The 26484-nt window shown below is 48.0% G+C and overlaps 1 protein-coding gene across 1 annotated transcript; it reads left to right on the forward strand.

Moving 5' to 3' along the window:
• Positions 1-897: 897 nt before the first annotated feature.
• PM20D1 (peptidase M20 domain containing 1) lies at positions 898-25780 on the forward strand. The gene is made up of 13 exons (XM_028120054.2): positions 898-1121; positions 4636-4722; positions 6200-6432; positions 7054-7140; positions 8219-8352; positions 8647-8766; positions 9487-9562; positions 9935-9996; positions 10241-10319; positions 12218-12289; positions 17364-17532; positions 19966-20065; positions 21259-25780. Exons 1-13 carry the CDS (start codon positions 953-955, stop codon positions 21380-21382), a joined length of 1512 nt encoding a protein of 503 aa, XP_027975855.1. The 5' UTR covers positions 898-952; the 3' UTR covers positions 21383-25780.
• The last annotated feature ends 704 nt before the right edge of the window (positions 25781-26484 follow it).

The following is a 26484-nucleotide window of genomic DNA, read 5'->3' on the forward strand; positions in this document are numbered from 1 at the left end:
AAGTAGGATTCCCGAAAGGGAACAGAGCACTCCTTCTCTGAGCTTTGGCAAACGCCAGGAGTGTAAATTTGCAGCTTTGGGCATGAGTAGCTATACAGCCCTACTATTGATTTTTTTCTAGAGAATTCTAAACTTTGTGACTGGTGGTGGATTAAATTGCATCAAGGGATATGAAAGGAAGGGGTTTTTTCTGGCTCCAATAAATCTAATTTTATTCTCTGTGCCACAATTTTCTTTTTTTTCCAAAATTATCCTTCATAGGACAAATAGTTATTCATAAAATTTCAGTTTATTAAATACATCAAAATTATTAAAACACAATCTTTCTCAAAATCCTTCAGTCTTCATGTACTTGCCTAGAGTTGCAAAAATGCAGTGTTTACATTAATATCAAAACCACTTTCAGCGAATTCCTAAACAGGGGCAAGCCCTCTGAACTGATCATTCAAAGCAACGTCTATAAATAGAGGAATACTGTTTCAATTCCAGATTAAATAAAGCCAGGGACCAGGAAAGCTCCCCCACCATATCCGGGGGGATGGTAATCAAATTCTAAACTTCAGAAGTGAGAAGCAGATTAAGATCTGATACGCTTTGTTGATTTAATTTTGCCTCTTCCCCCTTTAACTGGCTTGTTATACAGCAAGGGAGTTCTGAGAGTCTCAAAGCAGAAGATCAAGCACACAGAAGACCTACCTTTTACCTGGAGCCTTCACCTCTGCTCTACTTCTGCCTGCCGCAGATGGAGAAACCACCACTCCCAAAATGCCCTGCGGACTTGGGCGGAGCCGTCCCGTCGATTGGTTGTTTCTCAACCCCAGGCAAGCGGCGATTGGTCAGGTCTGGGGCTAGGGTGGGGCTAAGGCAGTTGCGGGAATAGGAGCTGTGACAGGACGACAAACAAGAGCTTGTAGTTTTAGATCCAAACTCCAGCTGCAGACCGGAGAGAAGCATGGCTCCGCAGTGTGTCTGCGTGCTGGCTCTGGCGGCTGTGCTGCTGCTAGGTATCTCCACAATCTCCAGATCGAAGGGCCTGAAGGGCCAGGGGCATCAGCGGGCGCCGCAAATCCCTTCTCAGTTCAGCCCAGGCGAGCGCTTCGCGATGAAGGAAGCGCTGAAAGGTGAGCCTGGTACCCTTCGCCCAGCTATGCCCCTCTCCCCTCGGGCCAACCCGTGCCGCCCCACTCCCACCGCAGAGGGTCCATCACTGGAACTGGAGCCCCACCACACTCCCCAGACCAGCCCTAGCCCGAGTGCCAGCACCTCGTGCCCGGGCTCGGGGACGCCACTCTTGCCCCAGACCTGGCTTCTGGGGACTCGGGTGTTCCCTGCCTCTCCGAGAACCTTCTCTAGCTTCCGCCATCACCCCCGTTGCCTTGGTCATCACCCAGCCTACCCCCTGCCTTGCCTCAGTATTGCAATAGCTTTTGTTTGTACTTTTAACCTTAGAAAGTTTTCACTTCTCTTAAATCTCTGTGATATCTTAAGACTAAATTATCTTAAACTACAGTGGGGGGAAATTTAATGAGCTTCCCCGGGAACCCCGCAGCAAGGAGTGAGCACTGGGTGATAACATCTATCGCTTGTAAGGTCCACCCTGTAGGATCCACCCAGCTCCAAAGGAGTCCAAATTTCCTCTCCTAATTAACAGACATCTCTCCCCTAGACCTCAAACCAAGGTTAAGAATTCATTTGCCTTCTCAGTCTGCATTTTCCGGGAGAAGAGGAAAGGTTCTGTTGAGGGCTATATCCTATGGGATGAGATCCTCCCCACCACCCGGCTTAGCTCTTTTCTAGTCTTTTCCCTTTCATTAAATAATGGATTAAAAGAAACTGCCTACATAAACATGTGCAGGCAGATGCAGGGACGCAGTGCTAGCCCCCGTGATTGAATATAAATTGTACATGTGCCCGAGCGATTGGTCTGGAGTCAGAGCAGAGTTTTCCCAAAGCACAGCACAAATAGTGAGCTCTCTGAAAGCCAGCAGGCAGCTGCTCACCCCAGAGTCTTTTCACCCAGAAGAAAGCAAAAGCTTTCTTATTTAAAGAACCCAAAGTAGGGACCTTATAACCACATGGCTATATGGTCTATATCTATCTATATCTATATAGCCATATGCCTTGAGGCAAAACATTTCAGTTCAGATTTTGAGTTTATCTCCTATAGATTCATCTTTTTGAAACTTGACTTCCCCATCTATGTGGTGAGCTGTGATGCAGGGTCAATCCTTAGCAAAACTGATGACAGAGGTAAGCTTGTCTTGCAGAGGCCCTCCCTTGATAAATGCACTGCCTAGGTGCATTTGTTCTTCCCACTGTGGTTTGGGATATCTAATCAGCTATTCTCATAATTTATTGCATTTCCCCTCCCATAGGTGTTTGCATATAGTAATGGATCTCTTTAAAGTGTAAAGCGTTCAGGGCTCAAAGGGATAAACCTAAAAGTAGTTCAGGAACTGAGACATCTGGGTAAAGTAGATGAGATTATTTAGGACTGAGGAGTTTGTTTGGGAGCTTCTAAATCCGCCCCTTCCCAGGTATCATGTGCCCAAAAACTGGCCCTGGCCGAGAGTTCATTGAGACTCTGGATGAGCCAGTCCATGAGGAATAAATCTACTCTCTGCACACAAAGCCTCATTCATGTAGGGACCCAGGATAGTGGACTTCTCTGGTTCATCGAAGGGATGATGGTTCCATAGGCGGAGTGAGGCTTAGAAGCAATTCATAGCCGCTTCCCACTTAAGGTCACGGTCCAAAATCTACTCCTGTCCACCTCCCCCCACCCGACCCCCATCTTGGACTTTATTTTCTTTTTTTTTTTAACTCTTTTTATTATTATTATAAAAGTTTCAGGTGTACAGCTTTATAATTTGCCATCTGTGTACAATGAGAAGTGATCACCACCACGAGTCTAGTTACCCTCCATCACACATGGTTGACCCCCTTCTCCTCTATTAACCACTAGTCTGTCCTCTCTATTTGTAAGTTTGTTTTATTTTGTTTATTTGTTTAGCTTCTTTCTTTCTTTCAGATTCCACACAGGAGTAAAATCATATGCTATTTGTCTTTCTCTGTCTGACTTTTTGGTCAGCATAATACCCTCTAGGTTATATATATATATATATATAAAACCGTATCTTTTTTTGCCAATTAAAAAAGGTTTCCTTTATTTCTGGATAGGTAGTACATTCACATAGTTAAAACCAAACCCAAGATAGTGAAAGAGGTCTGCGGGGGGGCGGGGCGGGTGTCTCGGTCCCACCCTGCCTTGGTGGCCCCGCCCCCCACCAACCACTACCACTTTCTCACCCCCACAAATATACAGGGGTAGCTACTTGTATTAGCTTCCTTTGTACCCTTCTGGAGATCTTCTGGGTAAATCCAAGCAACTATGAATATAGCGAATAGAATATTTTATTTTTTTTAAAGGTTTATTTATTTGTCAGAGAGAGAGAACGGAGAGAGAGCACAAGCAGGGAGAGCGGCAGGCGGAGGGAGAAGCAGGCTCCCCGCCCGGCAAGGAGCCCGATGCAGGACTCAATCCTAAGACCCCGGGATCATGACCTGAGCCAAAGGCAGACGCTCAACGACTGAGCCACCCACGCGCCCCACAAATAGACCCTTTTAAAGCCAGCATTAATTCAGCCCTTAACAGCACATTAGGCACAGTTCTGAGCACACGACAAGTATTAACTCATTTGGTCCTCACAACAGCCCCAGACGTAGGTCTTAATGCCCAATAGAAAGAAAATAAACAGGCAAAAAGATTAAGGGGCTTGCTTGAGTGGCTGAGCCTGGCAGTTCACAGCAGAGGAAATGCAAATGGCCATATGAAGAGATGCTCAGCTGCCTTGGAGGTCAGGGAACTGAAAATGCAAACACCAACAGCATTTCATTTTTTTATCCACCCACAGGGCAAACTTTGCAAAAAGTGGGTAACTCTCAGCGTGTGGAGGTGGGTTCTGGCACTCACATGCCCTGCTGGTGGGAACATGAATTGCTCCAAACTTTTGGGAAAACAATTTGGCAGAATTTACTGGTGTTTAATGATGTACCATCTCTTTATCCATTCATATATTGTTGGACACTCCGTTTGTTTTTCTTATACTGACTATTGTAAATAATGCTATCGTGAACATAGGACTTTATTTTAAGAACCATATTAGTCTAGAGGCGCCTGGGTGGCTCAGTCAGTTAAGCACCTGTCTTCGGCTCAGGTCATGATCCTGGGGTCCTGGGATCGAGCCCCGCATTGGGCTCCCTGCTCTGCAGGGAGTCTGCTTCTCCTTCTCCCTCTGCCCCTCCCCCCTCTCGTGCTCTCTCTCTCTCTCTCTCTGTCAAATAAATTTTAAAAAAAGAAGAAGAACCATATTAGTCTAAACAAGCCTGAAAGACCTGGGCTTAAATCCCAGTTCTGCTGCTTATTTCAGGACAGTCCTGAGCAGCACACTTAACCCCTCTAAACTTGTTTTCTCACCTACAAATTAGAGAAAATAGCAGTGCCTACCTCATAGGATTGTTCTGCCCTCCACAATAAGATCCTGAATGCGAAAGAACTCTCTGTGCACAAAGGGCTGTGGGAAAACCAATGGTTGATATCATCTGTAATCTCACATCTCTATCCGCCCCTGACAGGTGCCATCCGGATTCCAACAGTGTCTTTCAGCCCCGAGGACGTTAATGCAACAGCCCTGGCCGAGTTTGGAGAATACATTCGTACAGGTCAGCCACAAGCTGGGGCGGGGCGGGGGCGGGGGGAGCATAGCCCTGCAGACACAGTTCTTTTACAGGGGGATGAAGAAGCTTTTGTTACTGACCAGAGGACAGTCAAATTGCTGTGGGCCTATTTTGAGTTTACGCACAGTGGGAAGGAATAGAAGCACCCCAGGAGTCAGAATGGAGGCAGAGTAGAGACTAGATTTATTGGACCTTTGAAAAACTAAAGCACATAGCTGTTAGGTTGGAGTTTGAACTCTCCCGATCTTTGCCCTAAATACGTAACAGTCAGTAAATAAGATATAATAAAAAGGTAGGATGAGGAAAGGAAATAAAAGGCACAGCATAAGGAATATTGTCAGTGATATTCTAATAGCCATGTATCAGGACAGATGGTAGTTACGCATGTGGTGAACACAGCATAATATATAAACCTGTCAAATCAGTAAGTTGTATACCGAAAACTAAGGGAACATTTGTGTCAACTATACTCAAATTAAAAAAGAAAAAAAAAGGTACAACTAGGAATTCCTTCTTCCTGTGCAAGTTTCCAGAACTATGCCCTGTGCTCCTCCCAACTACCTCCATACACACACCTACACACCTATGTACACACTCCACCCACCCAGGCCTTTCCCCAGATTCTTTACTGACCCGTTTCTGAGCTTCGAGGCCATCAGCAACTATGAGCTGCCATATCAGCCCCTCATCCCCACGTGAACTGAAGAAGGGTTGGGTCAAGAAGGAAAAGGAGACTTGGGACTAGTCCCCATATGAAAAGCTCATGGAGACTAGTGAGCCCTCTTCCTAAATCAAAGAAAAAAAACACCCCCTCCAAAGTTGTCAGGGCTGGGAGGAGCTGACCTAGGTACAGCAAGTAGCCCCCCTCTCTAACACTGTCTGTAACCTGAGTGACCCTGAGAACATCCACACCTGCACGCAGAAGTGTGGCCTTGTGCTAGACAGAGCAATCTTCTCTCCATATGACACACACAGTAGGAATATTATTTTATATTATTTTTCAAGTAAAAAAAGATCTTTCTCTCTCTCTCTCTCTCTCTTTTTTTTTTTTTAATATAAGGGTCATGTTTGGTCCCAAGTAATTTGGCTATTGGGGACTACTATATTTAAAATTTAACACACCCCTCACTGGTATAGCCTGGTAGCGTATACTAGTGATAACTTATTACAGGTCAGACCAAGCCAGATCTTGATCCTATCAGCTGGCACCATGATGGAATCTTGATGTGTCCATTATTACATAGTAGTAGCACATTCAAATATGAGGAAGAGGAATTTTAGAGATTGTCCAGGCAAATCAGGAATCACACTGCCTTTGTTCCAGAAGGCTTCCTACAGGATGCTGCATGTTTTCAAAAAGGGGGGACGGGGGTAGGCATTTTCTATTACATGGTAGGAAAACCAAAGGAAATTGTTTAAATCTGGCTTTCTCTCTCCCTGCTTTTCATCCCTTTGTCCCTAGTCTTTCCAACAGTTTTCAAAACCAGCTTTATCCGGCATGAAGTCATAGGAGACTACAGCCACCTGCTCACCGTCCGAGGCTCAGACCCCGGCTTGCAGCCCTACATGCTGATGGCGCACAGTGACGTGGTACCCGCCTCTGACGGAGGCTGGGAGGTGCCCCCGTTCTCTGGCTTGGAGCGTGATGGCTTCATCCACGGCCGAGGCACACTGGACAACAAGAACTCTCTGATGGTCTGAAATGCTTTGTTCCCTCTGCCCAGGGGCCCTGAAGAGTCACCCAGGATGAGGATGCTCAGCTGACCCCCGGGAGCCGGGAGGTTATGGTAGAAAGAACTTTGGCTCCAGGAACCCTGGGTTCCAGCCAGCACGTGGTCACTGTCCTTTTCTGGGTCTTGATTTCTCAGCTGTGAAACAAGGACTAGAGTAGATGATCTCCAGAGACCCTTTCAGCTCTGCACTGATCCATTTATGCTTTTCTCCAGCTGGTAAAGGGCTAAGCTTCCTCACCTCCCATCCCCCGGGGCCACTTGAATTTGTTCTCTTTAAAAAAAGTGTCGGGGCCGCCTGGGTGGCTCAGTTGTTAAGTGTCTGCCTTCGGCTCAGGTCATGATCCCGGGGTCCTGGGATCGAGCCTGCATCCGGCTCCCTGCTCCGCGGGAAGCCTGCTTCTCCCTCTCCCACTCTGCCTGCTTGTGTTCCTGCTCTCACTGTCTCTCTCTCTGTCAAATAAATAAATAAAATCTTTAAAAAAATAAATAGAGTGTCCGATGCTAGCCCCACCAGCCCTGATGCAGGCAGCTGAATGTCACCGATGCCCTGATTCTCCCTCTTCCCTTTTGCTTCTTCCCCCAGGCAATCCTGCAGGCCCTGGAGCTCCTGCTGAACAGAAACTACATCCCCCGAAGATCTTTCTTTATTGCTCTGGGCCACGATGAAGAGGTAGAGCCTCCTCCCCCTATAAACCATCTCTAGGACCTCTGTTTGGGGGCAAGGGGGAGGGTAGTTTCACTCTAGCCCAGTTTGCTCCCTAGCTGCAGGGTCTCCAGAATATGGTGTGGGGGTTTGCCAACTCTTGGGTATCTATGTACCAGAACTATCTAAGGCCCTGGACCAAAATGCAGATTCCCGGACCCTGTGCCATAGATTTGAATTCGTTTTTTTAAAAGTTTTTATTTTTTTAGAGCAGTTTTAGGTTCACAGCAAAATTGAGAAGGTGTAGAGACTTCCCTTACACCCACACCACACATGCACAGCCTTCCCCATTATCAGCATCCCCAGCAGAGGGGTATTTGTTATAACTGATGAACCTACATTGATACATCGTAATTACCCAAATCCCTAGTTTACATTAGGGTTTACTCTTGGCATCCATTCTATGGGCTTGGTCAATTGTATAGTGACATGGGTCCACCATTATAGTTTCACACAGTAGTTTCACTGCCCTAAAAAGCCTCTGTGCTCCACCTATTCATCCCTCTCTCCCTCCCCCAACCCCTAGAAACCATGGATTCTTTTTTTTACTGTCTCCATAGTTTTGCCTTTTCCAGAATATCATATAGTTGGACTCATCCAGTATATAACCTTTTCAGATCAGCTTCTTTCATTTAGTGATAGGCATAGATCTGAATTTTTTAACAAACTGCCTGGTAATATCTGAAGCAGGTAGGTGTTCCATCAATGACACTTTGAGAAATATGGGTGTGATAGAAAGAGAACCAACAGGGAGCAAGGAATCAGTGTTTTATTTCCAGTGATGTCACCTACTTTGACCCTGGGCCAGTCATTTCATTCTATGGGTCCCAATCTCTTCATCTGTAAAATGAGTTTAGCTCTCCAGCTGTGACATTCCAGGGTCCTGTGAAGCAGGATTGTCTAGGCCCCTTGCCCTCCCCACCCCCCCCCCAGGAAGGAGGCTGGGCAGGGAGTTTCTGGAGCCCCCAGCTATGTTGAATGGGTCTCCATTCGCTATTGGAGGTCTGGCTGAGAAGGACTGTGGCCGTGGGTTTAATGTCTGCAGGTGTCAGGGCAGAATGGGGCTCAGAAGATCTCAGCCCTGCTACAGGCAAGGGGTATCAAGCTAGCCTTCATTGTGGACGAGGGTAACTTCATCTTGGATGGTTTCATTCCCCACCTCAAGAAGCCCTTTGCCATGTGAGTAAAGTACCCCACCCTCTACCTTGGAAGGTGTTCTCACCCCATGACAGATGACCCCAGCATGGTGTCTGTAAGCCATACTGAGGCAACTCTTTATTTTACTCCCCTGGCCCTGAATGTCAACCAGGTTTGGGCTCCCCCTTCCCTTTCTCCTCTAGTGTCAATTTTTTTTAAGCAGCATGAAGCCAATCTCCTAGACCACCAGACCACTGTGCAGGCAGACCTCTGGGTCCTTGGGAAAATTCAAGGTGGGAGGAAGTCATGAGGGCCCTCTCTGATCCTCTCCTACAGGATTGCAGTCTCAGAGAAGGGTTCAATTAACCTCAGGCTGCAAGTAAACATGACTCCAGGCCACTCCTCAGCTCCCCCAAAGGAGACAAGCATCGGCGTCCTCGCAGCCGCCATCAGCCGGTAAGCAACACGGGCCCCGCTCCCTTGCCAGACTCGGGATGGAAGACCTGGTACTTTCCCACTTTGAGTTTGAAGGGGCTAAGCTTCCTGCCCTGAAGCTGAACTGAGACACCATGATGGGGGCTGCGGGGAGGACAGAGCCACCAGTACCCAGGCAGGGATGAGAGGTCAGAGAAGGATCTACCCATATTGCAAGCAAGAGCTGACCCATAAAAGCTAGGTGAGGACATAAGGGCTGCAGGCTGTGGGTGAGCACAGAAGGGTCTGTCACGGCAAAGCTTCCCTCCAGCTGGCTTTTCTTAGCAAAGTGGAAAGAAGAAGTATATTAATTCAGTTAAATACGTAACTGAGTACCAATGCTTAAGGCTTTGTGCCAGGGGTCGGCGTACAGCAGCGGAAAGAAACAGACAGTCCCTTTCCTCAAGGAACTCACAGTTAGCCACAGAGACTGATAATTCCCCTACAGTGTGGTAAGTGACATGAGAGTCGGGGTACCTGCTTGGACTTGGTAGACAGGGACAGCTTCTGCCGATGGACTAGAAGTGGTCCCGCTTGTGCGTTGAGGTCTCCAAACAGGTGGGTCGGTGGAGATGATAGAAGTTGAATGGGACACCTCCTGGCCAGACCTGTTGAAAAATTCTGTCTTCCTCCTTCTTCCCTTCAGATCACTGATCTTTAACAGGGGTTGGGGAAGTCTTGAGAACTCCATTTCTCTTCCAGCCTGGAGCAGACACCAATGCCGAACATGTTTGGAAGCGGCCCATTGAAAATGACGTTGCAGGAACTGGCACATGAGGTGGGAAAAGGCGTCTCCCATACCGGTCGTCTGTGGCAGAGGAAGAAAGGGTGGCAGAAAAGTAGCTTCCAGAGTAGTAGAGGGGCCCACTGCTGACCCGTGCTATGCACATGCTCACCTATTTTCAGCCAGAGGCTGAGCCGAGACGCAAGGATCTGACTTCTTCCCAGGGGTATTGGTGCTTCTCTGAGACCCTAAGACCTGACACACCAGGCACCCTTTGGGAGCTGGTTCCCCCTCGTCCTCACTCAAGGCTACCACCGAGGGCCCTCAAGGCAGATCTACAGCAGGGAGAGACCCAGGCCTCGGGTACGGTGGCCCTGTTATGCTGACCCCTCCGAAATCCTGCTGATCTCATTCTTTCCCTTTCAGTTCTCCTTCCCTGCCAATATTATCTTGAGCAACCTGTGGCTATTTGGGCCCCTTGTAAGCAGGTAAAGTTTTCCCTTTCCTTCTTCTCATCCTCCAACCCAAACCTACCCAGTCCCCTCTCCTTGGCTTAACTGGGCCTTACTAGTCATCCCTTTGCCACCAGATGCTACATCTAATTCATGTATAGGATGTCCCTCCTAGTCTCAAAGATCTCCAAGATTCAGGAAAGTGGGTGACCTTCCAACCCGTTCTTTCTCCACGTTGGACAGTCCTTCCTAATGTCTGACCTTCATCCTTTTGCTTTAGGTTAATGGAGAGGAATTACATAACCAATGCGCTGGTCAGGACCACCACAGCACTCACCATGTTCAATGCAGGAGTCAAGGTACCATCTCGTGGATCCTCCCCTACACCTTTGCCTCACTGTCCACCCACCTCTCCATCCTTTGGCTTTATCTCCCAGCCCCTTCTTCCTTCTCTGAATTCAATTTGAATAATAGGAAGGCCCAGTGCTGAACTGTTCAGTGATACCAGTTGGGTAATCCTCAAGAGCAAGTGTTCTAACTGAGGTCTACAAACCCTCTGAAATTGCTGGCCAGATTTTATATTTGTGTATTTTAGGGGGTATCCATGGCCCCTCTCAGTTTTCTTGGGTCTGTACCCCTTCAAAAAAAACAATCCTGATACTGGTATGAAGGAGAGTTATTTGGGAGTTAATTTTTCTGAACAATACTCATTCAACATGTTAAATATTTACCTAGCATTTGGTCAGGTACACTAAAGGTTCTAACTTTTCTATCATCAAGGATCTTTTGGTTATTCTTCACCATACTTTGGAAGATTGATCCACCTAACAAATTTAATGAATGATTAATGTATTTTCCCCTCATGCTACCCTGAGTCAAAAGAGAGAAACTCACCCACCATTTATAAAGTCTATAATAACATTTGTGATACATACAACACCTAAAGGCATATATTAGTCATTTCCCAAAACACATTAAATACTGGGTAATCTGAACAGACATCAATTCTATATGAAGTTCACTTGTAGAAATAAATTTTGAGTGAATTATTACTTTGATAGATTTTTCTTTTCCAAGAACTACTTTTTGGCAAATTGGTCTACTTCCAGTTGGATTGGCCATGAAGGGGCATCTCTGTTTAAAGGAACAAGCCACAGCCACCCTGGGTAGCCTGGGCCTAAGCCTTTCTGAAATCTTGAGAGAAGTGAGACCGGTCCAGTGACTACCAGTACCACCAGCACGACTTTAGGGAGCACCATGCACCTAGCTTCCTGGGTGGCCTTGTGGAGCTCTGGCCACTTGGAGCCCAGGTTGAGTACAATGAATGGCACCTCAGTTAACTCCCAGCATCACTGACAGGAGTGTCTAGTGTGTCCGCGGGACCCGAGCTGTCTTCACCAGCTGCCTAGAATGTTCCCCGAAATAAGAATACCATGTCCTTGCATGTGAATGCCATTTTATCTGTCCAGAATACTGTCACATTTGTCACTCCATTTGATCCTGCTCACAGCCCTCCTGGTACCATCGCCCCAATTGCCAGTCAGGAAACAGAGGCACAAACAGGTTATAATTATGCAAAATCCCACAGCTAATTTGTAACAGCCCAGCCCTCCTGCCCCTGCTCTGGTGCTTTTTTGCACCAAACCAGCTCAAAGAAAGAGTCAGAGTCAGGGAGTCTGTTCTCTCATGGCTTCTGAGGAAAAAAATCCACTCAGAGCCTAACTCTCCAGTTAGTCTTGGGTTCTTCCTGGGCGGGCAGAGAACGGAGTCAAATTTTGCAATTAGACGTGGGAAACCACTATCCTCGCCCCCTTCGGGGATCAAGCACAGCGTGATGGGGGCCTGCAGCGGCTCGGGGTGCCCTGTCCTGAGTGAGCACTAACGGCAGCAGGGATGGCCTGGGTGCCCCGGGAAGAGAGCGCACATGGAAGACCGCCCGGGACACTGCACGGGGTCAGGAGAGAGAGGTCTGTGTGGTCCCGGAGAAATCAGTCTCACTCTGAGCAGCTCTCTCTGACCCTGTCCATGACCAAGAAGCATGGAAGTCTGGCCTAGTGCAGAGACACCTCCTCTAGCTCTGAACATAACCACCTGTCAAGGGCCGCGGGAAGACAAGGGGCCCACTGAAAATGGAGCCCTGTGCCTTTCAATCAAATTGGCTTCCTCTTTCTCTACTGGTGGTCGTTGGCCTTTCCCGGCCTTTCCCGGGGCGGGGAGCACATGTGGCTCAGGCCAGGGTTTGTGGTTCTCTCTCCAGGTGAATGTCATCCCACCGGTGGCCCAGGCCATAATCAACATCCGGATTCACCCTGCGCAGACTGTCCAGGAGGTGCGTGACTTCCGTTCCCAACCACAGGTTCAGTATCAGGGATGTGTGATGCTCAGGATCTGGGTGTAGCTGCCATCCCAGGGCTGGCCAGCCACCATTTTTCAACCAGCATTGGTTGGTTCATTCAACAGCGTTTGTTCAACCTTCTTCGGAGGTTTCTAGGAAGCTGGCTAGGATAGGAGACTTCTGGTTCATGGGAACTTTGAGTCTGATAAATGATAATAATAGTAGCAGCCACATCCCACAGGCTCGCTTGGTGTGTGGCACTGTTCTAAGGTATATGCATGCTCGTTTGATGCCCACGACCACCCTATGATCATCCTTATTTAACAGGGAAACTGAGCCACAGATCAAAAAAGCAGGTAAGTGACATGCCCAAGATGACACATCTTAACAGTCTAGCTCCAGAACCACCATACCCTCAGACCACAATCAAAACGATTCAGGATGAACAAACTGCCAAAGGACCAGTGCAGAGAAAGGGATTGTCACTGCCTCTGAGGATCCAGAAAGTGCTTTCTGACCACTAGAAATTTGAGCTGCGATGTAAAGGACAAACAGGACTTTGCTAGAAGCCAGGCATTCAGAGTCAGGCTAAAGTGAAGTAAGGCTATAGAGGAGGAGAGACCGGGCGGAAGTGGCAGGCGGTGAAAATGGAGTGGAGCATTGGGCTCAGGGCCTTGTGTGCCGTGGACAGAGGGAACCGTGAGAGGTCTTCGAACGGGGTGGTGATGTCCTCAGATGTGCTTCTGGGGAGACGGTGCTGGTGGCAATACAGAGGAGGTGCCAACGTAGGAAAAGACAGTTGGGAAGCTGTGATAGCCTCTCAGGCAGCGGACCGAGCGGAGGTGATGGGGCGGAGAAGGCACCTGCCAGGGTGGGAGACATGGGTTCAGCAGAATGTCGTGTGTCATGGGTAAGGGGAGACAGAAAGGCGGGGGACAGCTCCAAGGGTTTTAACCTGCGTAGTTGGCCAGGGGCTGAAGCCTTTAACCAAGATGGAGAGTTCAGGAAGTAGAGCATGTTCACAGAGAAGTATAATGGTTGAGAAGTTTGTGACGCTTATACATTATAAATAGGCAATTATAAATACCTCGGGTCTGGAGAGAGAATGAACTAGAGATACAGGCTGGAGTGTTATTAACATAAATGAAACCTCTAGAGTCAATAAAATCCCACAGGAAGGATGTATAAAATTAGAAGTAAAGAGGATCGAGGACAGCCTGGCAGTGGCCTGCTACAAACATCAATTTTAAAAATGATCAAAATCAGTGCGTAATTGCAAGCTGTGATGACGGAGAGGGACCAGGTGCTAGTGGAAGACATAACAGGGAACCAGACCTCGTGTAGGGTCAGGCAAGACTTCCCCGGGGAAGTGACATGTGAGCCGAAAGATACAGGCCTTGAGTAGCCATTGTGCAGAATGTTTGGCATCTGCAGGAAAGGCTAGCTTATTTAAACAGCAGGTTGAGCTAAAAAAGAGTTCAAAAGGCAAATCTAATCCTTCAAAAAATGATCTCAAGAGGCAACCCAACAACTACGGAATGACTAGTACGTTCCAGAATTAAGCAGGGTTAGGGGCAGGTGGTGTTCCCTGAGTCTCTGGTGCAGATCCTCAAGGGTCAGCCACACTTAGACTTCTGTGGTCCTTTCTCCCTAAGTTCTTCCCCCTGGAGGGTTTTGTTTGTCCTCACACAGGGTGGGAGGCACACCCCTCACTGCAGGGCGTGGGGGGATGGTTTGATGGCCAGCCTGGCGTCACCCAGCATTCAGGGGAAGCTGGGACCGGTGTGAGTCCTGGGCTCTGCTGCTTTTCATCAAGTGCCAACCTTTGTCCTCTCCCTGGAGGATCGCGGGGCCAGGAAATCACTGAATTCCCCCCATTGAACCTCTTTCTACCAGTTTTTTTCCAGCCTCATTCCAACTCCATGCCCTTTCCAAGGGCTGTTTTCCACCAGCTGGGGCTTTCATCTCCCCAGCTTCTGGCACTCTTCCCTCCTCTCTGGTCCCCCACCAGAGTGGCCTTCCTTCCCAGTCTATCTCATGAAATCCCTGGAATCCCTGGGCCCATCCCGCCCGCCTGCCCAGTGAGGAATGGAAAGCCTCCAGCATCTGAAAGCCCGCAGCACCCTTTTGTTCTAGTCCCTCCCCTCACCGCATGCCCCCTTTCCATGCATCGGGTTCCATCCTCAGACACTGCTGGTCTGAAGGCCAAGGGTACAGGGCCTTGGGGTTGATCCAGCGGGAGCATGAACAGTTCCCAGAACCCTCTTCCTCCATCTCTAACTGGTGTCTCCCATGTCGTGGATGTAGAGAAGTCTCTAGCACCTTTGTGTGAGGAACAGTCTTCAGAAATGTCATAGGCTACCCTGTAGAAGGTTTGTTCTGAATGGGCCTCAAAGAGTAAAAATAAGATCACTGGGAGATGTTTCAGGAAGCCCCCACTTGAAGGAGAGTTGGAGAATATGGCACCCTGGGTGGTAATGAGCTTCTCAAGGGGTGAATGATGGGCACCTCTCTAGAGTGAGGTACAGAAGATTCCTTCCTTTCTTCATTCATTGCTTCACCAAGTGTTTACTGAGTGGCTACTGTGGGCTAGACATTCTTCTAAGCACTTGGGAGAATGGTGAGCCAGACAGCCAAGATTCCCATCCTGATGGCACTGATGTTCTAGTGGGGAAGGGACAGCAATAAGCAAGTGATCAAATACATGACCAAGTTGATTTTTTAAGAGGCAAGTACCATAAAGAAAATCATAGGATGTTGTGTCACAAAGTGACTGTAGGATGGGCATGGGAACAGAGAGTCAGTCCTCTGAGGTGACATTTACCCTGGGACCTGACATAGAACAGTCACGGCTTCCAGGCAGCAAGGACACAGGCCTCTAATTTCAACAGAGATGAAATGCCACTGATCTGCCTGGTATATACTGTATCCCGTGGAGGATATAAAGTACGTAAAATAAAAAAGGGAGAGGGGTGAGATGCTACAGGAAGCCATATCTCAGTTCCTTCTAAAGAAAACATTCATAACCAAGTTGCTCAAAGGCAGAATGGATGATAACACGTGATGGTGAGCCTTCCGCCACGGAAGCATTTGAGCACAGGCTGGATGACAGTCTTCCGTGGGTGTTATCCCCCTCTCCCCCAGAGAGGCCTTGCCCCAAAACGGGATGGAGGCTGGACTTGCTAATTCTACCTCTAAAGTCCTTACCAGTGTTTTTGGTATCCCTTGTCCTTGCCTTCAACAAAATGTATCATTCACTCCAGGGAAAACATATCTACACATAAAACAGAGGGAAAACATAACATTATGAGAATGCACTGTAAGGGCCATAGAAACTCAGAGCAATGAGAGACTGATGTGCGCTAAAGTAACCTTTGAGGTCCCTCTTACTGTTCATGAGTCCCTCCTCCTCACCTGTATGGGGGGGCATTATCTCAAGAGTACCCCTTTTCATGACAGTGTCCCCTAGAAGCATGCGAGGAGCTGAGTCTGGAAAGGAATGAGGGTCCTATTTCTGGCTTAGAAACCACCACTGAGCCAAACCAAATTCCCTGCTTGTTGGGTTAGTTGGGGGTGGGGGTGGACAACTCACTTATCAGAGCTTATTTTCACTCCAGCACTTCTGTCCTAAATCCTCTAACACATGAATTAGTACATAGTCTTGAGTTACCTTCAACCAACTGGGAGGTTCCCAGTCATCCCCTATAAGGTGGGTTGGGACTATGCCTGCTGACCCCTGTGCCAAATTACTTGAACATTCCTGCCTCCAGAAACTGAAGAGGTACACAGATGGGACCCCACCCTCTGTGAGAGGCCACAAGAGCTCAGATTTCCCACTAACTCTTAGGCCAGGTCCTGATGCAAGAGGAGGGGCTACCTTATTTCTGTGTTTTTAGGACCAGGAACATAAAAGGCATGCAATGGATGCTGGATACAAGAAATTTAAAAGATATGAACCAATAAAAATAGAGGGAGTTGGCTCATGAAGTAACTTGGTCCAGGATTATACAGTTAGTGTCACTGGGCTGGGTATCTGAACCTGGTCTTTGACTTCACAGGGATGTGCCTCCAAAGCACATACAGGCTGAGGTGGTGTAGAGCCCGGCCCCAAAGGGGACAGTGTTCATTAAGATGGATTCCTCAGTGGTGTGGATTTTGAGCCAGAATTTGAAGGAAGGACATGGAATGGATGGAGAAGACACAGTGAGCAGGAGAAGGGCATGCACACAAAGCCTCAGCTGTGGGACACCCCTCTAGGGCAAAGGCAGTTCCAAAGCAACTGCTGATCAGATGGGCTGAGACTGGTACTGGGGCTTTCCCTGGGTGGCGGGGTGGGCTGGGGGGCCCCCCTAAGCCAGCCTCCTGGTCCATTCCCACATGTCTCCATGTGACCTGATCCTCAGGGTCTGGTCTATGTCCTGCCTGGGACCAGGACTTGTGCTGGATTCAGCTCTAGTTGTTTCAGACTGAATTTTCTAGGAGCTTCCTCAGGTTCCTTCCTGAGGAAAGGAGGCAAAGAGAAAACTTGAATACCAGTCCCCCAACTCTTGACTTTTTGTCTGTGTTGAGCTCATCTTCCTGGCTCCAGTGCAGTTGGTTACAAACAGGAAGCAGGGATGCCCAGAAGAAAAGTGTGTGACCCTTTCCTCAACTGTCTGACACTCCCATGTTGAAGTGAGGTCATCACATCTGTCACCCTGCCTCAAGATGGTCGTGTTCCCCTTTCTGCCGTGTCTTCTACATTCCACCCGGCCCATGACTCACAGCCTAAGAGGAAGGACACACGATTTCCTGATTTTCCAATTCCCTGCCTGCCTCGTGGCTGTAAGGCAAGCCTCCTGAACATTTAACCTCAGTCTACCACGCTGTAGATTGCTTACCAGGAAAACCCAACTCTTCCATCTCCTACAGCCAGTCAGCTGAAATTGAGGTCCCAGTGCAAAAAATGAGCTCCCCTGTAAGCTCCAAGGCACTGTCTTGCTGGAGAGGAATCAGGGCTATTTCAATTCATATGGTACTTGGATAGCAGATAGTAAGAACTCAAACTCCCTCTGTTTGCTCCCTCAAGGTCCTAGACCTCGTCAAGAACATTGTGGCTGACAACCGGATCCAGTTCCACGTGTTGACTGCCTTTGACCCCCTCCCTGTCAGCCCCTCCGATCATCAGGCCTTGGGCTACCAGCTGCTCCGCCAGACCATACAGTCCATCTTCCCGGAAGTCAGCACTGTTGTCCCAGGTAATGACTTCATCAGCTGTGGCTGGAGGTAGGTGGGGGCTGGAACTATTTCCTCTCTAATGTCTCCTGCCCCACCTCCACCCCAGCTGTTCAGCCTGGAAACATCTGGCTGCTTCCCCTCGTGATGAGACTAGAACTGTATTTTCCCCTTGGAGTGGAAGTCAGAAAGCAAACAGGAAAAGAGCAGAAACAATAAATTAGGTCAGTCCTGCCTGGGTCCTAGCTTAACCTAGGCCAGCCGCTCTGGCATGGAAGACAGGATCAGCCCAGCCCAGACCCCCCCACCAGACACACGCGCGCGCGCGTGCGCGCGCACACACACACACACACACACACACACACACTCCTCTGGAGGAGCCACAGGAGGGGCCAAGTTTCTCCAAGGCTGGTTCTGATCTATCCTAGGATAATAGCTCAGCAACAGAGCTCAGAAATGCCTCCCCACCTATACCTTTGGCATGAACCCCCTTCCTCTCTCCCAGCCCAGACCAGTCCCAGCAGCAGTGCCTCTGTGCCCCTTCCCTAGTCTTCCAGCCTACCTTCCAAACCTATGCTGGGGAGACAGTGGTTCTCCAATTTAAGAGTGGAAGGGGATTACCTAGGGAACTTATTAAAATGCAGATTACCTGGACCCACCCCCAAAGACTCAGGCTAACCAAATCTGGAGAGGACCCTGGAATCTGCCTTTTTAACAAATCCCCCAGGGGATTCTGAGACCAGGTGATGGCTGACTACAGTGTGAGGATCTCTGGTCCATGATGTGAGGAGGAGATGCTCTAATTCTAAGACCAGGTTTTTCAAAATCTAGGTTTAATCATGGATTCCCTCATTTGCTTTTTCTTTTTTTTAAGATTTTGTTTATTTATTTGAGAGAGAGAGAGAGTGAGAGCAAGAGCAAGCAGGAGGAGAGAGAGGGACAAGCAGACTCTGTGCTGAGCATGGAGCCTAAGGTGGGGCTTGATCTCAGGACCCTGAGATCATGACCTGAACAAAAGCAAGAGTCGAGAGTTGGACACTTAGCTGGCTGAGCCACCCAGGTGCCCCGGATTCCCTCATTTTCTAAGTGCATACTTCGGCCCCGCCTCTGTGCTAGGAATGGGCCCTTAAGGAGAATACAGTGATGCTCTGTACCCACAAACTCAGGTGTGAAAAGGGCAGCCTTGTTTTTTAATCAACTTAAATCTGGCTTGTAAGCCCCACTCCTCAGGAAATTCAACCTCAGGAACTGTTGAGGCCTCCAAGCACCCCCACCACCACCCTCATTTTGAATCAGGCCCTCAAGGTCTTTGGTAGCAACGTAGCATGGGAGTCCCTTGGCCAGTGGTCATCGGTCCTTGCAGTTACCTTGGACATCCATGGCCTAGCTAGAAAGTCACTTCAGGTTGGAGATTTCCTCTGATTTCCTGGCCTGTTTGACTCTGAACCTAAGACCCCAACTCCCTGAGCATACCAGGCAGCCGTCCCCTCTGAGGTCTGCCACCTCCTCAAACTCCTGCCACAGAGCAAGGGCCTGGGTCTCCACTACCCTGGCCTTCTTAGTGCCCGATTCTTCTTTCTTGGCCTTCAAAGACTCCCTGAGCTACCCTCTCCCTTCTGGGTCAACCACCATAATCTCATTAACAAGGTTAGGCCTTTACAGAAAAAGATAGGCAGACATCAACTGGCAGAAATCCCCAAAGCAAGGAGTTTGAAGGGCCTAGTTACCCATTTGAAACCAGGAGTGGAAAATGGAACAAAACACAAATTAACATCTGAAATCATCCCATCATTCTTTAATCGGTGCTTCAGAGGGTCTTTTCTCAGAGAACACTCCCACTGGGGACAAGTCCCAGCCCTAGCTGGAGCGTGGAGTGAGCTGCTACTACCTTCAAGGGAGCAAGACACTGAGACTATCCTGGGACTTTCTTAACCTGAAGTTTGACTCTTGGAAGACAAAGTCATCCTTCAGAAGATGAGAATAACAGGAAATTATGTTCTACTTTAAGAGGACTGCACTTTATAGCAGTAAAGCTCTCTGGAGGGTATTCATTTCTGAGCTAGGGTGATATAAGGAGAGCTAAAGCAATAAAGAACTGATATCTAGATTTCTGGAGAGCTCAGTTTCTGAAATAGCCCAGCTAAGGGTATAAAATGAAGGTGTTGGCCCCCCTGGTCATCATGAAGAGAGGACACTTCAGTCTGGACCATTCAAGGGATAACTCACTAATGTCCTGGGGAGGAGATTCCATGCTTCTGGTTGAAATGATGTTTTAGTGAGGTTTTGAGACTGGGTAGCTTGAAGGACAAAAATTGATAGCTGCAGGCTCCCAAGAGGGCCCAGGTGACATTCTTATTGACCCAGAGGTCCTACCTTTCCAGTCAGCCCACCTCCCACCACTACCTTGGCTTGGTGTCTCCCATAAAGCCCCGTTCCTCTTGATTTTCCCTGTCTAGGCATTTGTATTGGCAACACAGACAGCAGACATTATACAAACCTCACCACCAGCATCTACCGGTTCAACCCCCTCTACCTGCACCCTCAGAGCTTCCGTAGGTGAGTGAGTGGAACAGATCTGAACAGCAAGGGTGAAGGAGGAGATACATCTGACCCATTCCCACCCCATTCTCCTGCCAGTCCACAGAATGCGGGAAAGCCAAGGTTTGCACAAACTAAAATGAAGACGTTATTGAGCCCAACTGGCCAACTTTCCTCATTGTCTTAGGGTCTTGCTACTCCCCAGAGTGTATGGGAATTGGCCACTACTTTTCTGGGATGGAGATAATCAGATGATTGGAAAGAACCTGGTAGAAGTAGGACCCTTGGGTGTGACCCCCCCTTTGGAAGAGTACTTTACCTCTGGACTCCATTTTCTCCCCAAAAAGGGAGACTCTAGACTTCTCGATTACTACTCAGTGAAGTCCAGACCTCTATGTGGTCAAAGGCAGACACATGCTTTGAATTCTCAGAAGAAAACACACTATAGGAATCTAAGACATGATCACCAATTTTAACTACTATGTGTGAATTACTACTTTATGGGTGGGTTCTTCAGCAAATTTTTAGCCCTGGGGTGTGTGTGAGGTGGGGGGTATTGCATTCCATTTATCTTTCTGTTCCTTATCATACCCAGACCTGATTTCCCCACCAAAAGTCAGAGGCCAATAGAATGAAAACATTTGAATATGAGCATAAGAACATGCTTCATGGGTTTTGTTTGTTAACTGGGGCAGCAAGTTGCTACTATTTCCTCTTTGTGGTTACATGTGTGGTTCGGTTGTGTGTTGCATTGTGTGGAGGCAGATCGTTGGCACGAGATCTGATGAGAAGTTCCCAGGTAAAGTAGAGGCCCCACAGGGACCCTGGGCAGTCTCTCTCCTTTTGTGCCCTTAGTAATGTGGGGGCCAGGGGGGACTCTGGCCTAAGAGAAAGAGAATTCAGAAGATAATTTCCCCTGAGAGGAGAAATTATCACATAAGATTCCCGAACAGGAAATGACTGTGAACTCCCCAGGATTTTATTATTATTATTATTATTATTATTATTATTATTATTATTATATTCCCCGCACCGTTCTCTGCCATGGGGCTGGACCCTGGAGAGACGACCTCCGTGTCATATGAAACCTCACTTCTTACCCCTAGAGGGTCAAAGGCTTCAGGGGACGTGGGGTGGGGGGTACTCTGTAATACCACTTCCGCTACAGCAGTTGGTTCTCTCCTCTCTTCCCCAAAATCTCTCTCGCTCAGCATCCACGGAATCAATGAGAAAATCTCAGTCCCAGCCTATGAGACCCAGGTGAAATTCATCTTTGAGTTTATCCAGAATGCTGATGCAGACCAGGAGCCAGCGCCTCACCGGCACGAACTGTGAGGTCGAGGAGCCAGCTGGATTAGGGCTGCCTGACCCCAGCCGTGACTAACCCAAAGGGGAAAGCTAATGTTGATGAAACTTTGGGTCAAAACCACTTGGTGATCCATCACCCACCGGCCTTACTCGCTCCTGAAGTCACCAAAGATCAAGGCCAAGGGGTAGGGCAGGGCCAGCAGGAATCTGGCTTCTTCCTTCCTCCAAGCATCTGCATCCCTCGGCCGACCAGCATTTACTGCCTTCTTGTCCCGATCTTAGAAGTTACCAGGCTGGTTGGTCTTACACTGGTTATTTAACTGCTCTTTGTTAAGGCCTGACTTGACAAATGCAGATTTGGAAAACCTCAAGCAGGTTTTACCTTCTAGAGGCGTGTAATTTAGGGCATGCTCGCCAGGCTGCCGTCTCCATCACTGATATATTTCTTTTTGCTGTAACTTCCTTTCTCGTTCTCCCCCTTGCCTTGGATTTTTTAGCTGGCCCTTCATCTCTCCTCTCCTGCCCCTGCATCCCTCCCCCTGCATCCCTCCAATTTATTCTACGTCTGGCGCAGAACTTAGTCAAACTGTGATACTACCGTAATTACCACAACAACCAGTCCAATAAAGTGAGCGATGTAGCGTCAAGCAGTCACTGAGAGGTGAAACTGAGGCAGAGGACTTTGCAGGAACCCCAGGCCCCCTGGTTCTGGAGGCTGGAGCCCAGAGAAGAAAGCCTCAGTCCTTGGGCTCCTCCCAAGGGCTCCCCAGGCTTTGCTCCCTCCTCCCTCCCCTGTCCTGTCCCTGCCAGCCTGCTGCTGCTGTCCCACCCCAGGAGGCACTAATCTGTGGAAACATTTCCCTGGCACACCCTATAGGCTGAGCTCCCAAGAGAAGCGCACTCATGATCCTGCCCTGCCGTGAGGCCCAGGACCAGCCGTGCTCTGGCATCAAGTCCCAGTTCCTGCCTCTCAAAGGGAAGTGGCGGGTATGGGGTGGGGGAGCAAGGAGGAGCCTGACTTGAGGGGCTCTGCCCCAGGTGGTGGGCAGAGGAGGGGCAAGCTACTCTGCCTTAGGGGACAGCAGAGCCCCCACAGTCCTCTTTCTCTGGAATCCAACCCTGAGCATATTGGAATCCGCTTAGTAGCTGCCAGGTAGGGGGCATTGGAAGGCAGCCTTTCTTGGCTCAAGGCTGGGAGCTGAGTTTTGTGAGTCACAAGGGAGTGGGGGTCAGAGAGGGAGACACAGAGGAGCTGGGACTTGAGAGACTCCCTGTTTTTTGCCTCACCAAGGACCTTTTGTGCCTTCCTGGGGTTTGACAGCAGAAGGCTCCTTTTCCCACCTCACAATATCCCCATATCCCCAGTTCCTTACCTCCCTCCATGCCCTTGGCCGTGAGCTCTTCCTTGGAGCTTAGGCTTAATGGAAAGAGTTAGAAACACAGTGTGGGGATTATTTGAGCTTTTTCGCTACTCCCCCTAAGATTCACATTCCTTCCCTCACCCTCCCTTTTTCTGGCCAGTTCAGAACTTACTCAGCCTTTGTTAGAGGGTGAGCTAAAGAACAGACAATCCTTCACCTTCGTACAGAGCTGTACAAAGTGCTTTCGTACACCTTACTTATTTCATCGGAGCCCCATGAAGAAAGTATTATTACCCCTTCTTACAGAGAAGGAATTGGTCCTCAAAGGGGCTACACACCTAGCTGGGGGCAGATCCAAGCCCATGTCACCTGGCCCCAAATGCACCATTGTTCCATGGTCCTAATTAATAATGGAATCTCCTTCCCATCCATAATCTTACTTAATCCTCACAACAGCTCCAAGGTGTTAGTGCTCCTATTTTATAGATGAGGCAACTAAGACCCAGAGATTAAGTAATTTGCCCAAGGTCATGCAGGTTTTGGGGGCAAAGTCTCTCTGAGTCCAAAGCCTGTGCTAAGAGTACTGAAGAGGAAAGAAACTGAGACTCAAAGAGGTCATCTTCCCGAGATCCCATAGCTCTTAAAGGGCAGCCCCGGAATTCAAATGCCAGTCAAAAATCCCCAAGTCCAAGTTTGCAACTGCACCACACCGCCTGCCCCCAGAACCTCTGATGTGTAGCTCATTCATTTCGATCCAAGGAGATATCAAGGACAAAGGCTGTTTTACCATTGGCTTTGGTTCTTAGCTCAAGCTCTCGCTGTTCCCCTGGCTGACCTCTCTCTATTCACACCTCTCCCTCTGTCTGTCAACATTCCTTAGCACCCCGACCCCAGCTTCTGGGTTCAGCTTTTTTCCCTTCTCTGAGTTTGGGGACAGCTGGCTCTCTAATAATCCATGGGGTAACTGGGAGAAGACTGAGCAGGGACGTTGTCCCCACTGGGTCTCACCACTCTCTTCTAGTGCCAGAAAGGATAGTCTTTCCAGACTCTGGAGTGGGAAGGGAGGTTCTTGAGAGGGAACAGCTCCAAATCCCAGCTCGAAGAATGCAGACCTTCCAGCCCTGTTGCCCTTGAAGGCTTCTGAAAAGAGTGGCCGAGAGTGCTGGCCCACCAGGACAACATGAGCTCTAAGACTCTGGGCAGAAAGGGGCAATGAATCTGGAACTTTCCTCCACCCCTACCTGCATCCATCTACCACTCCCCAAATCCACCTTGAAAAAGATCCTGCAATAAACCTACATCCCCATTAGGGACTTGGCTCAAGCTTCTTACTCACACCTCAGGCCCTGAGGTTGGAAGGAAGACAAAATAGTCGTAAGCAAAGAGGCTGGGAAAGGAAAGGAGTAAAGTGTGGCTGGAGTCCCTTGATGTTGAACCCGGTTGCTAAAAACTTGGCCATTCTGAATCCAATATTCTTCTCCCCCCAGAGGAGATAGTAGAAAGACACAAAGTCTGCATTCATTTTTTTTGAAAATTTAAATCTAAATAATTCCATAAAAAGGAAACTACTTGCAGTTTTACTGTTCAGTGTCCATGTAGCTGTCAATAGAAAGGATAAGTATCATGCTTCATATATGTTACATCCAAACCTACAAATATAAAAGTGTAAGAACAATATAAAGTGTTTAATACCAAAAGATATTCCTCAGCCACCATGTGCAATGTTGTAAATACTACACTAGCTCATGACTACGTCCAGAACCAGAAATTGGAACTCAAAGAGGAATAAGAAAATGGACACTCAGCACTGCTGAGAAAGAACATGTCATGCAGGAATCCGTTGCAGTCATGCTATCAAGAGGAAGGATTTGACAAGTCAATTTTCTTTTCTCTTAGCTAAGCACTTCGACAGCTCAGTTCATCCCTGCACTCCAAAGCCATGTTGTGTCTCAAAAGTTCACAGGGACAGAACCTACCCATCTTCAGGGTGTTCTTTTTTTTTCTGAAGACATAGGGCAAGCTCTGTAGAGAAGTATTTCTCTGGGTCCTGAACTGTGTTAGTCTCAGGAATATGTGTGTGGGGTGACACACATTCAGTGCTCTGCACCAGCACTGAATCCCAAGTGGCAGAAACATCCTTGTTTTTGTTTTTAAATTTATTTATTTGAGAGAGAGAGAGAGCGTGAGTGGGAGGGGCAGAGGGAGAGAGAATCTCAAGCAGACCCCGAGCCAAGCCTGTTGCCAGAAGCAGGGCTCCAACCCGCCACCCTGAGATCAGGGCCTGAGCTAAAACCAAGAGTCACACTGTCGACCGACTGTGCAAGCCAGGCACCCTGGGTTTTGTTTGTTTGTTTGTTTGTTTTTTAAGACTTTGTTTTTAAGTAATCTCTATACCCAGCGTGGGGCTTGAATGCACAACCCCAAGATCAAGAATAGCATGCTCTGTCGACTGAGCCAGCCAGGAGACCCACCCCTGGGTTTTGAAATCTATTAAGATTTCATTATCTTGTTGTTTCCTCAAAAAGTGAAATGTAGACTTACCATATGAGCCAGCAATTCCACTCCTACATATGTACCCAAAAGAATGGAAAAGAAGTACTCAAACAAAAGTTTGTACACAATAGCTCATAGCATCACTATTCATAGTATTCAAAAGGTAGAAACAACCCAAATGTCCATTAACAAATGAATGGGATAAATAAAATGTTATATCCATACTCTGAACTTTTTTTCAGCCATAAAAAGGAATGAAATACTAACACACACTACGACATGGAGGAACATTGTAAACATCATGCTGAATGAAAGAAGCTAGACACAAAAGGTCACCTATGGCGTGGTTTCCATTTATATGAAATGTCCACAATAGGGAAATCCACAGAGACAGAAAGCAGGCTAGTAGAGCTGGGAGAGAGGGGAGTAAATGTTTAATGGGTAAAAGGTTTCCTTTTGGGGTGATGAAAATGTCCTGGAACTAAATAAAGCTGATGGTTGCACAACATTGTGAGTGTACTAAATGCCAATGGATTGTATGTTTTAAAATGGCTCATTTTTATATGTGAATTTTACCTCAATAAAAAAAATTTTTTTTTAGGTATTTAGGAGGTGGAGTCAATGGATGGCACATGGTGATTGATGGGTAGTGGGGAGGTAGGGTAGAGGAAGGCATCAAGAATGACTCCCAGGTGGCTGACATGAGCAAATGGGAGGTGACTTCATTTACTGAAGGAGCAGATATCTAGGAGATGACAAGCTCCATTTTGGATATCATGAGCTGGAAGTGCTGAGACATCCAAGCCTAGAGCTCAGAAGAAAAGTCTAAGACAGAGATATTTGGGAGTTATCAACCTAACATCATAAATTGACACTGTGAGAGTGAATGAGACTCACTATCTGAGGGTCTGATTGAGGAAGGAGAACTCAATTTGTAAGTTTAAATTAAAATGTCAAAAGACATATTTGATAAGGGACTGCTATCCAAAACATACCAAAAAACTCTTAAAACAGAACAAAAAGAAAACAAACAACCTGAATAAAAATTGGGCCAAAGACCTTAACAGACTGGAGGGGAGGGGGATGGGGGATGGGGTAACTGGGTGATGGACATTAAGGAGGGCATGTGATGTAATGAGCACTGGGTATTATACAAGGCTGATGAATCACAGGCCTGTACCTCTGAAAAGAATAATACATTATATGTTAATTAATTGAATTTAAATAAAAAATGTTTAAAACAAAAGACCTGGGGTGCCTGGGTGGCTCAGTTGG

The sequence above is a fragment of the Eumetopias jubatus genome, unplaced genomic scaffold, assembly GCF_037043125.1.
Source record: "Eumetopias jubatus isolate StellerSeaLion01/CBP00866 unplaced genomic scaffold, mEumJub1_p1.0 scaffold_12, whole genome shotgun sequence".
NCBI lineage: Eukaryota > Metazoa > Chordata > Mammalia > Carnivora > Otariidae > Eumetopias > Eumetopias jubatus.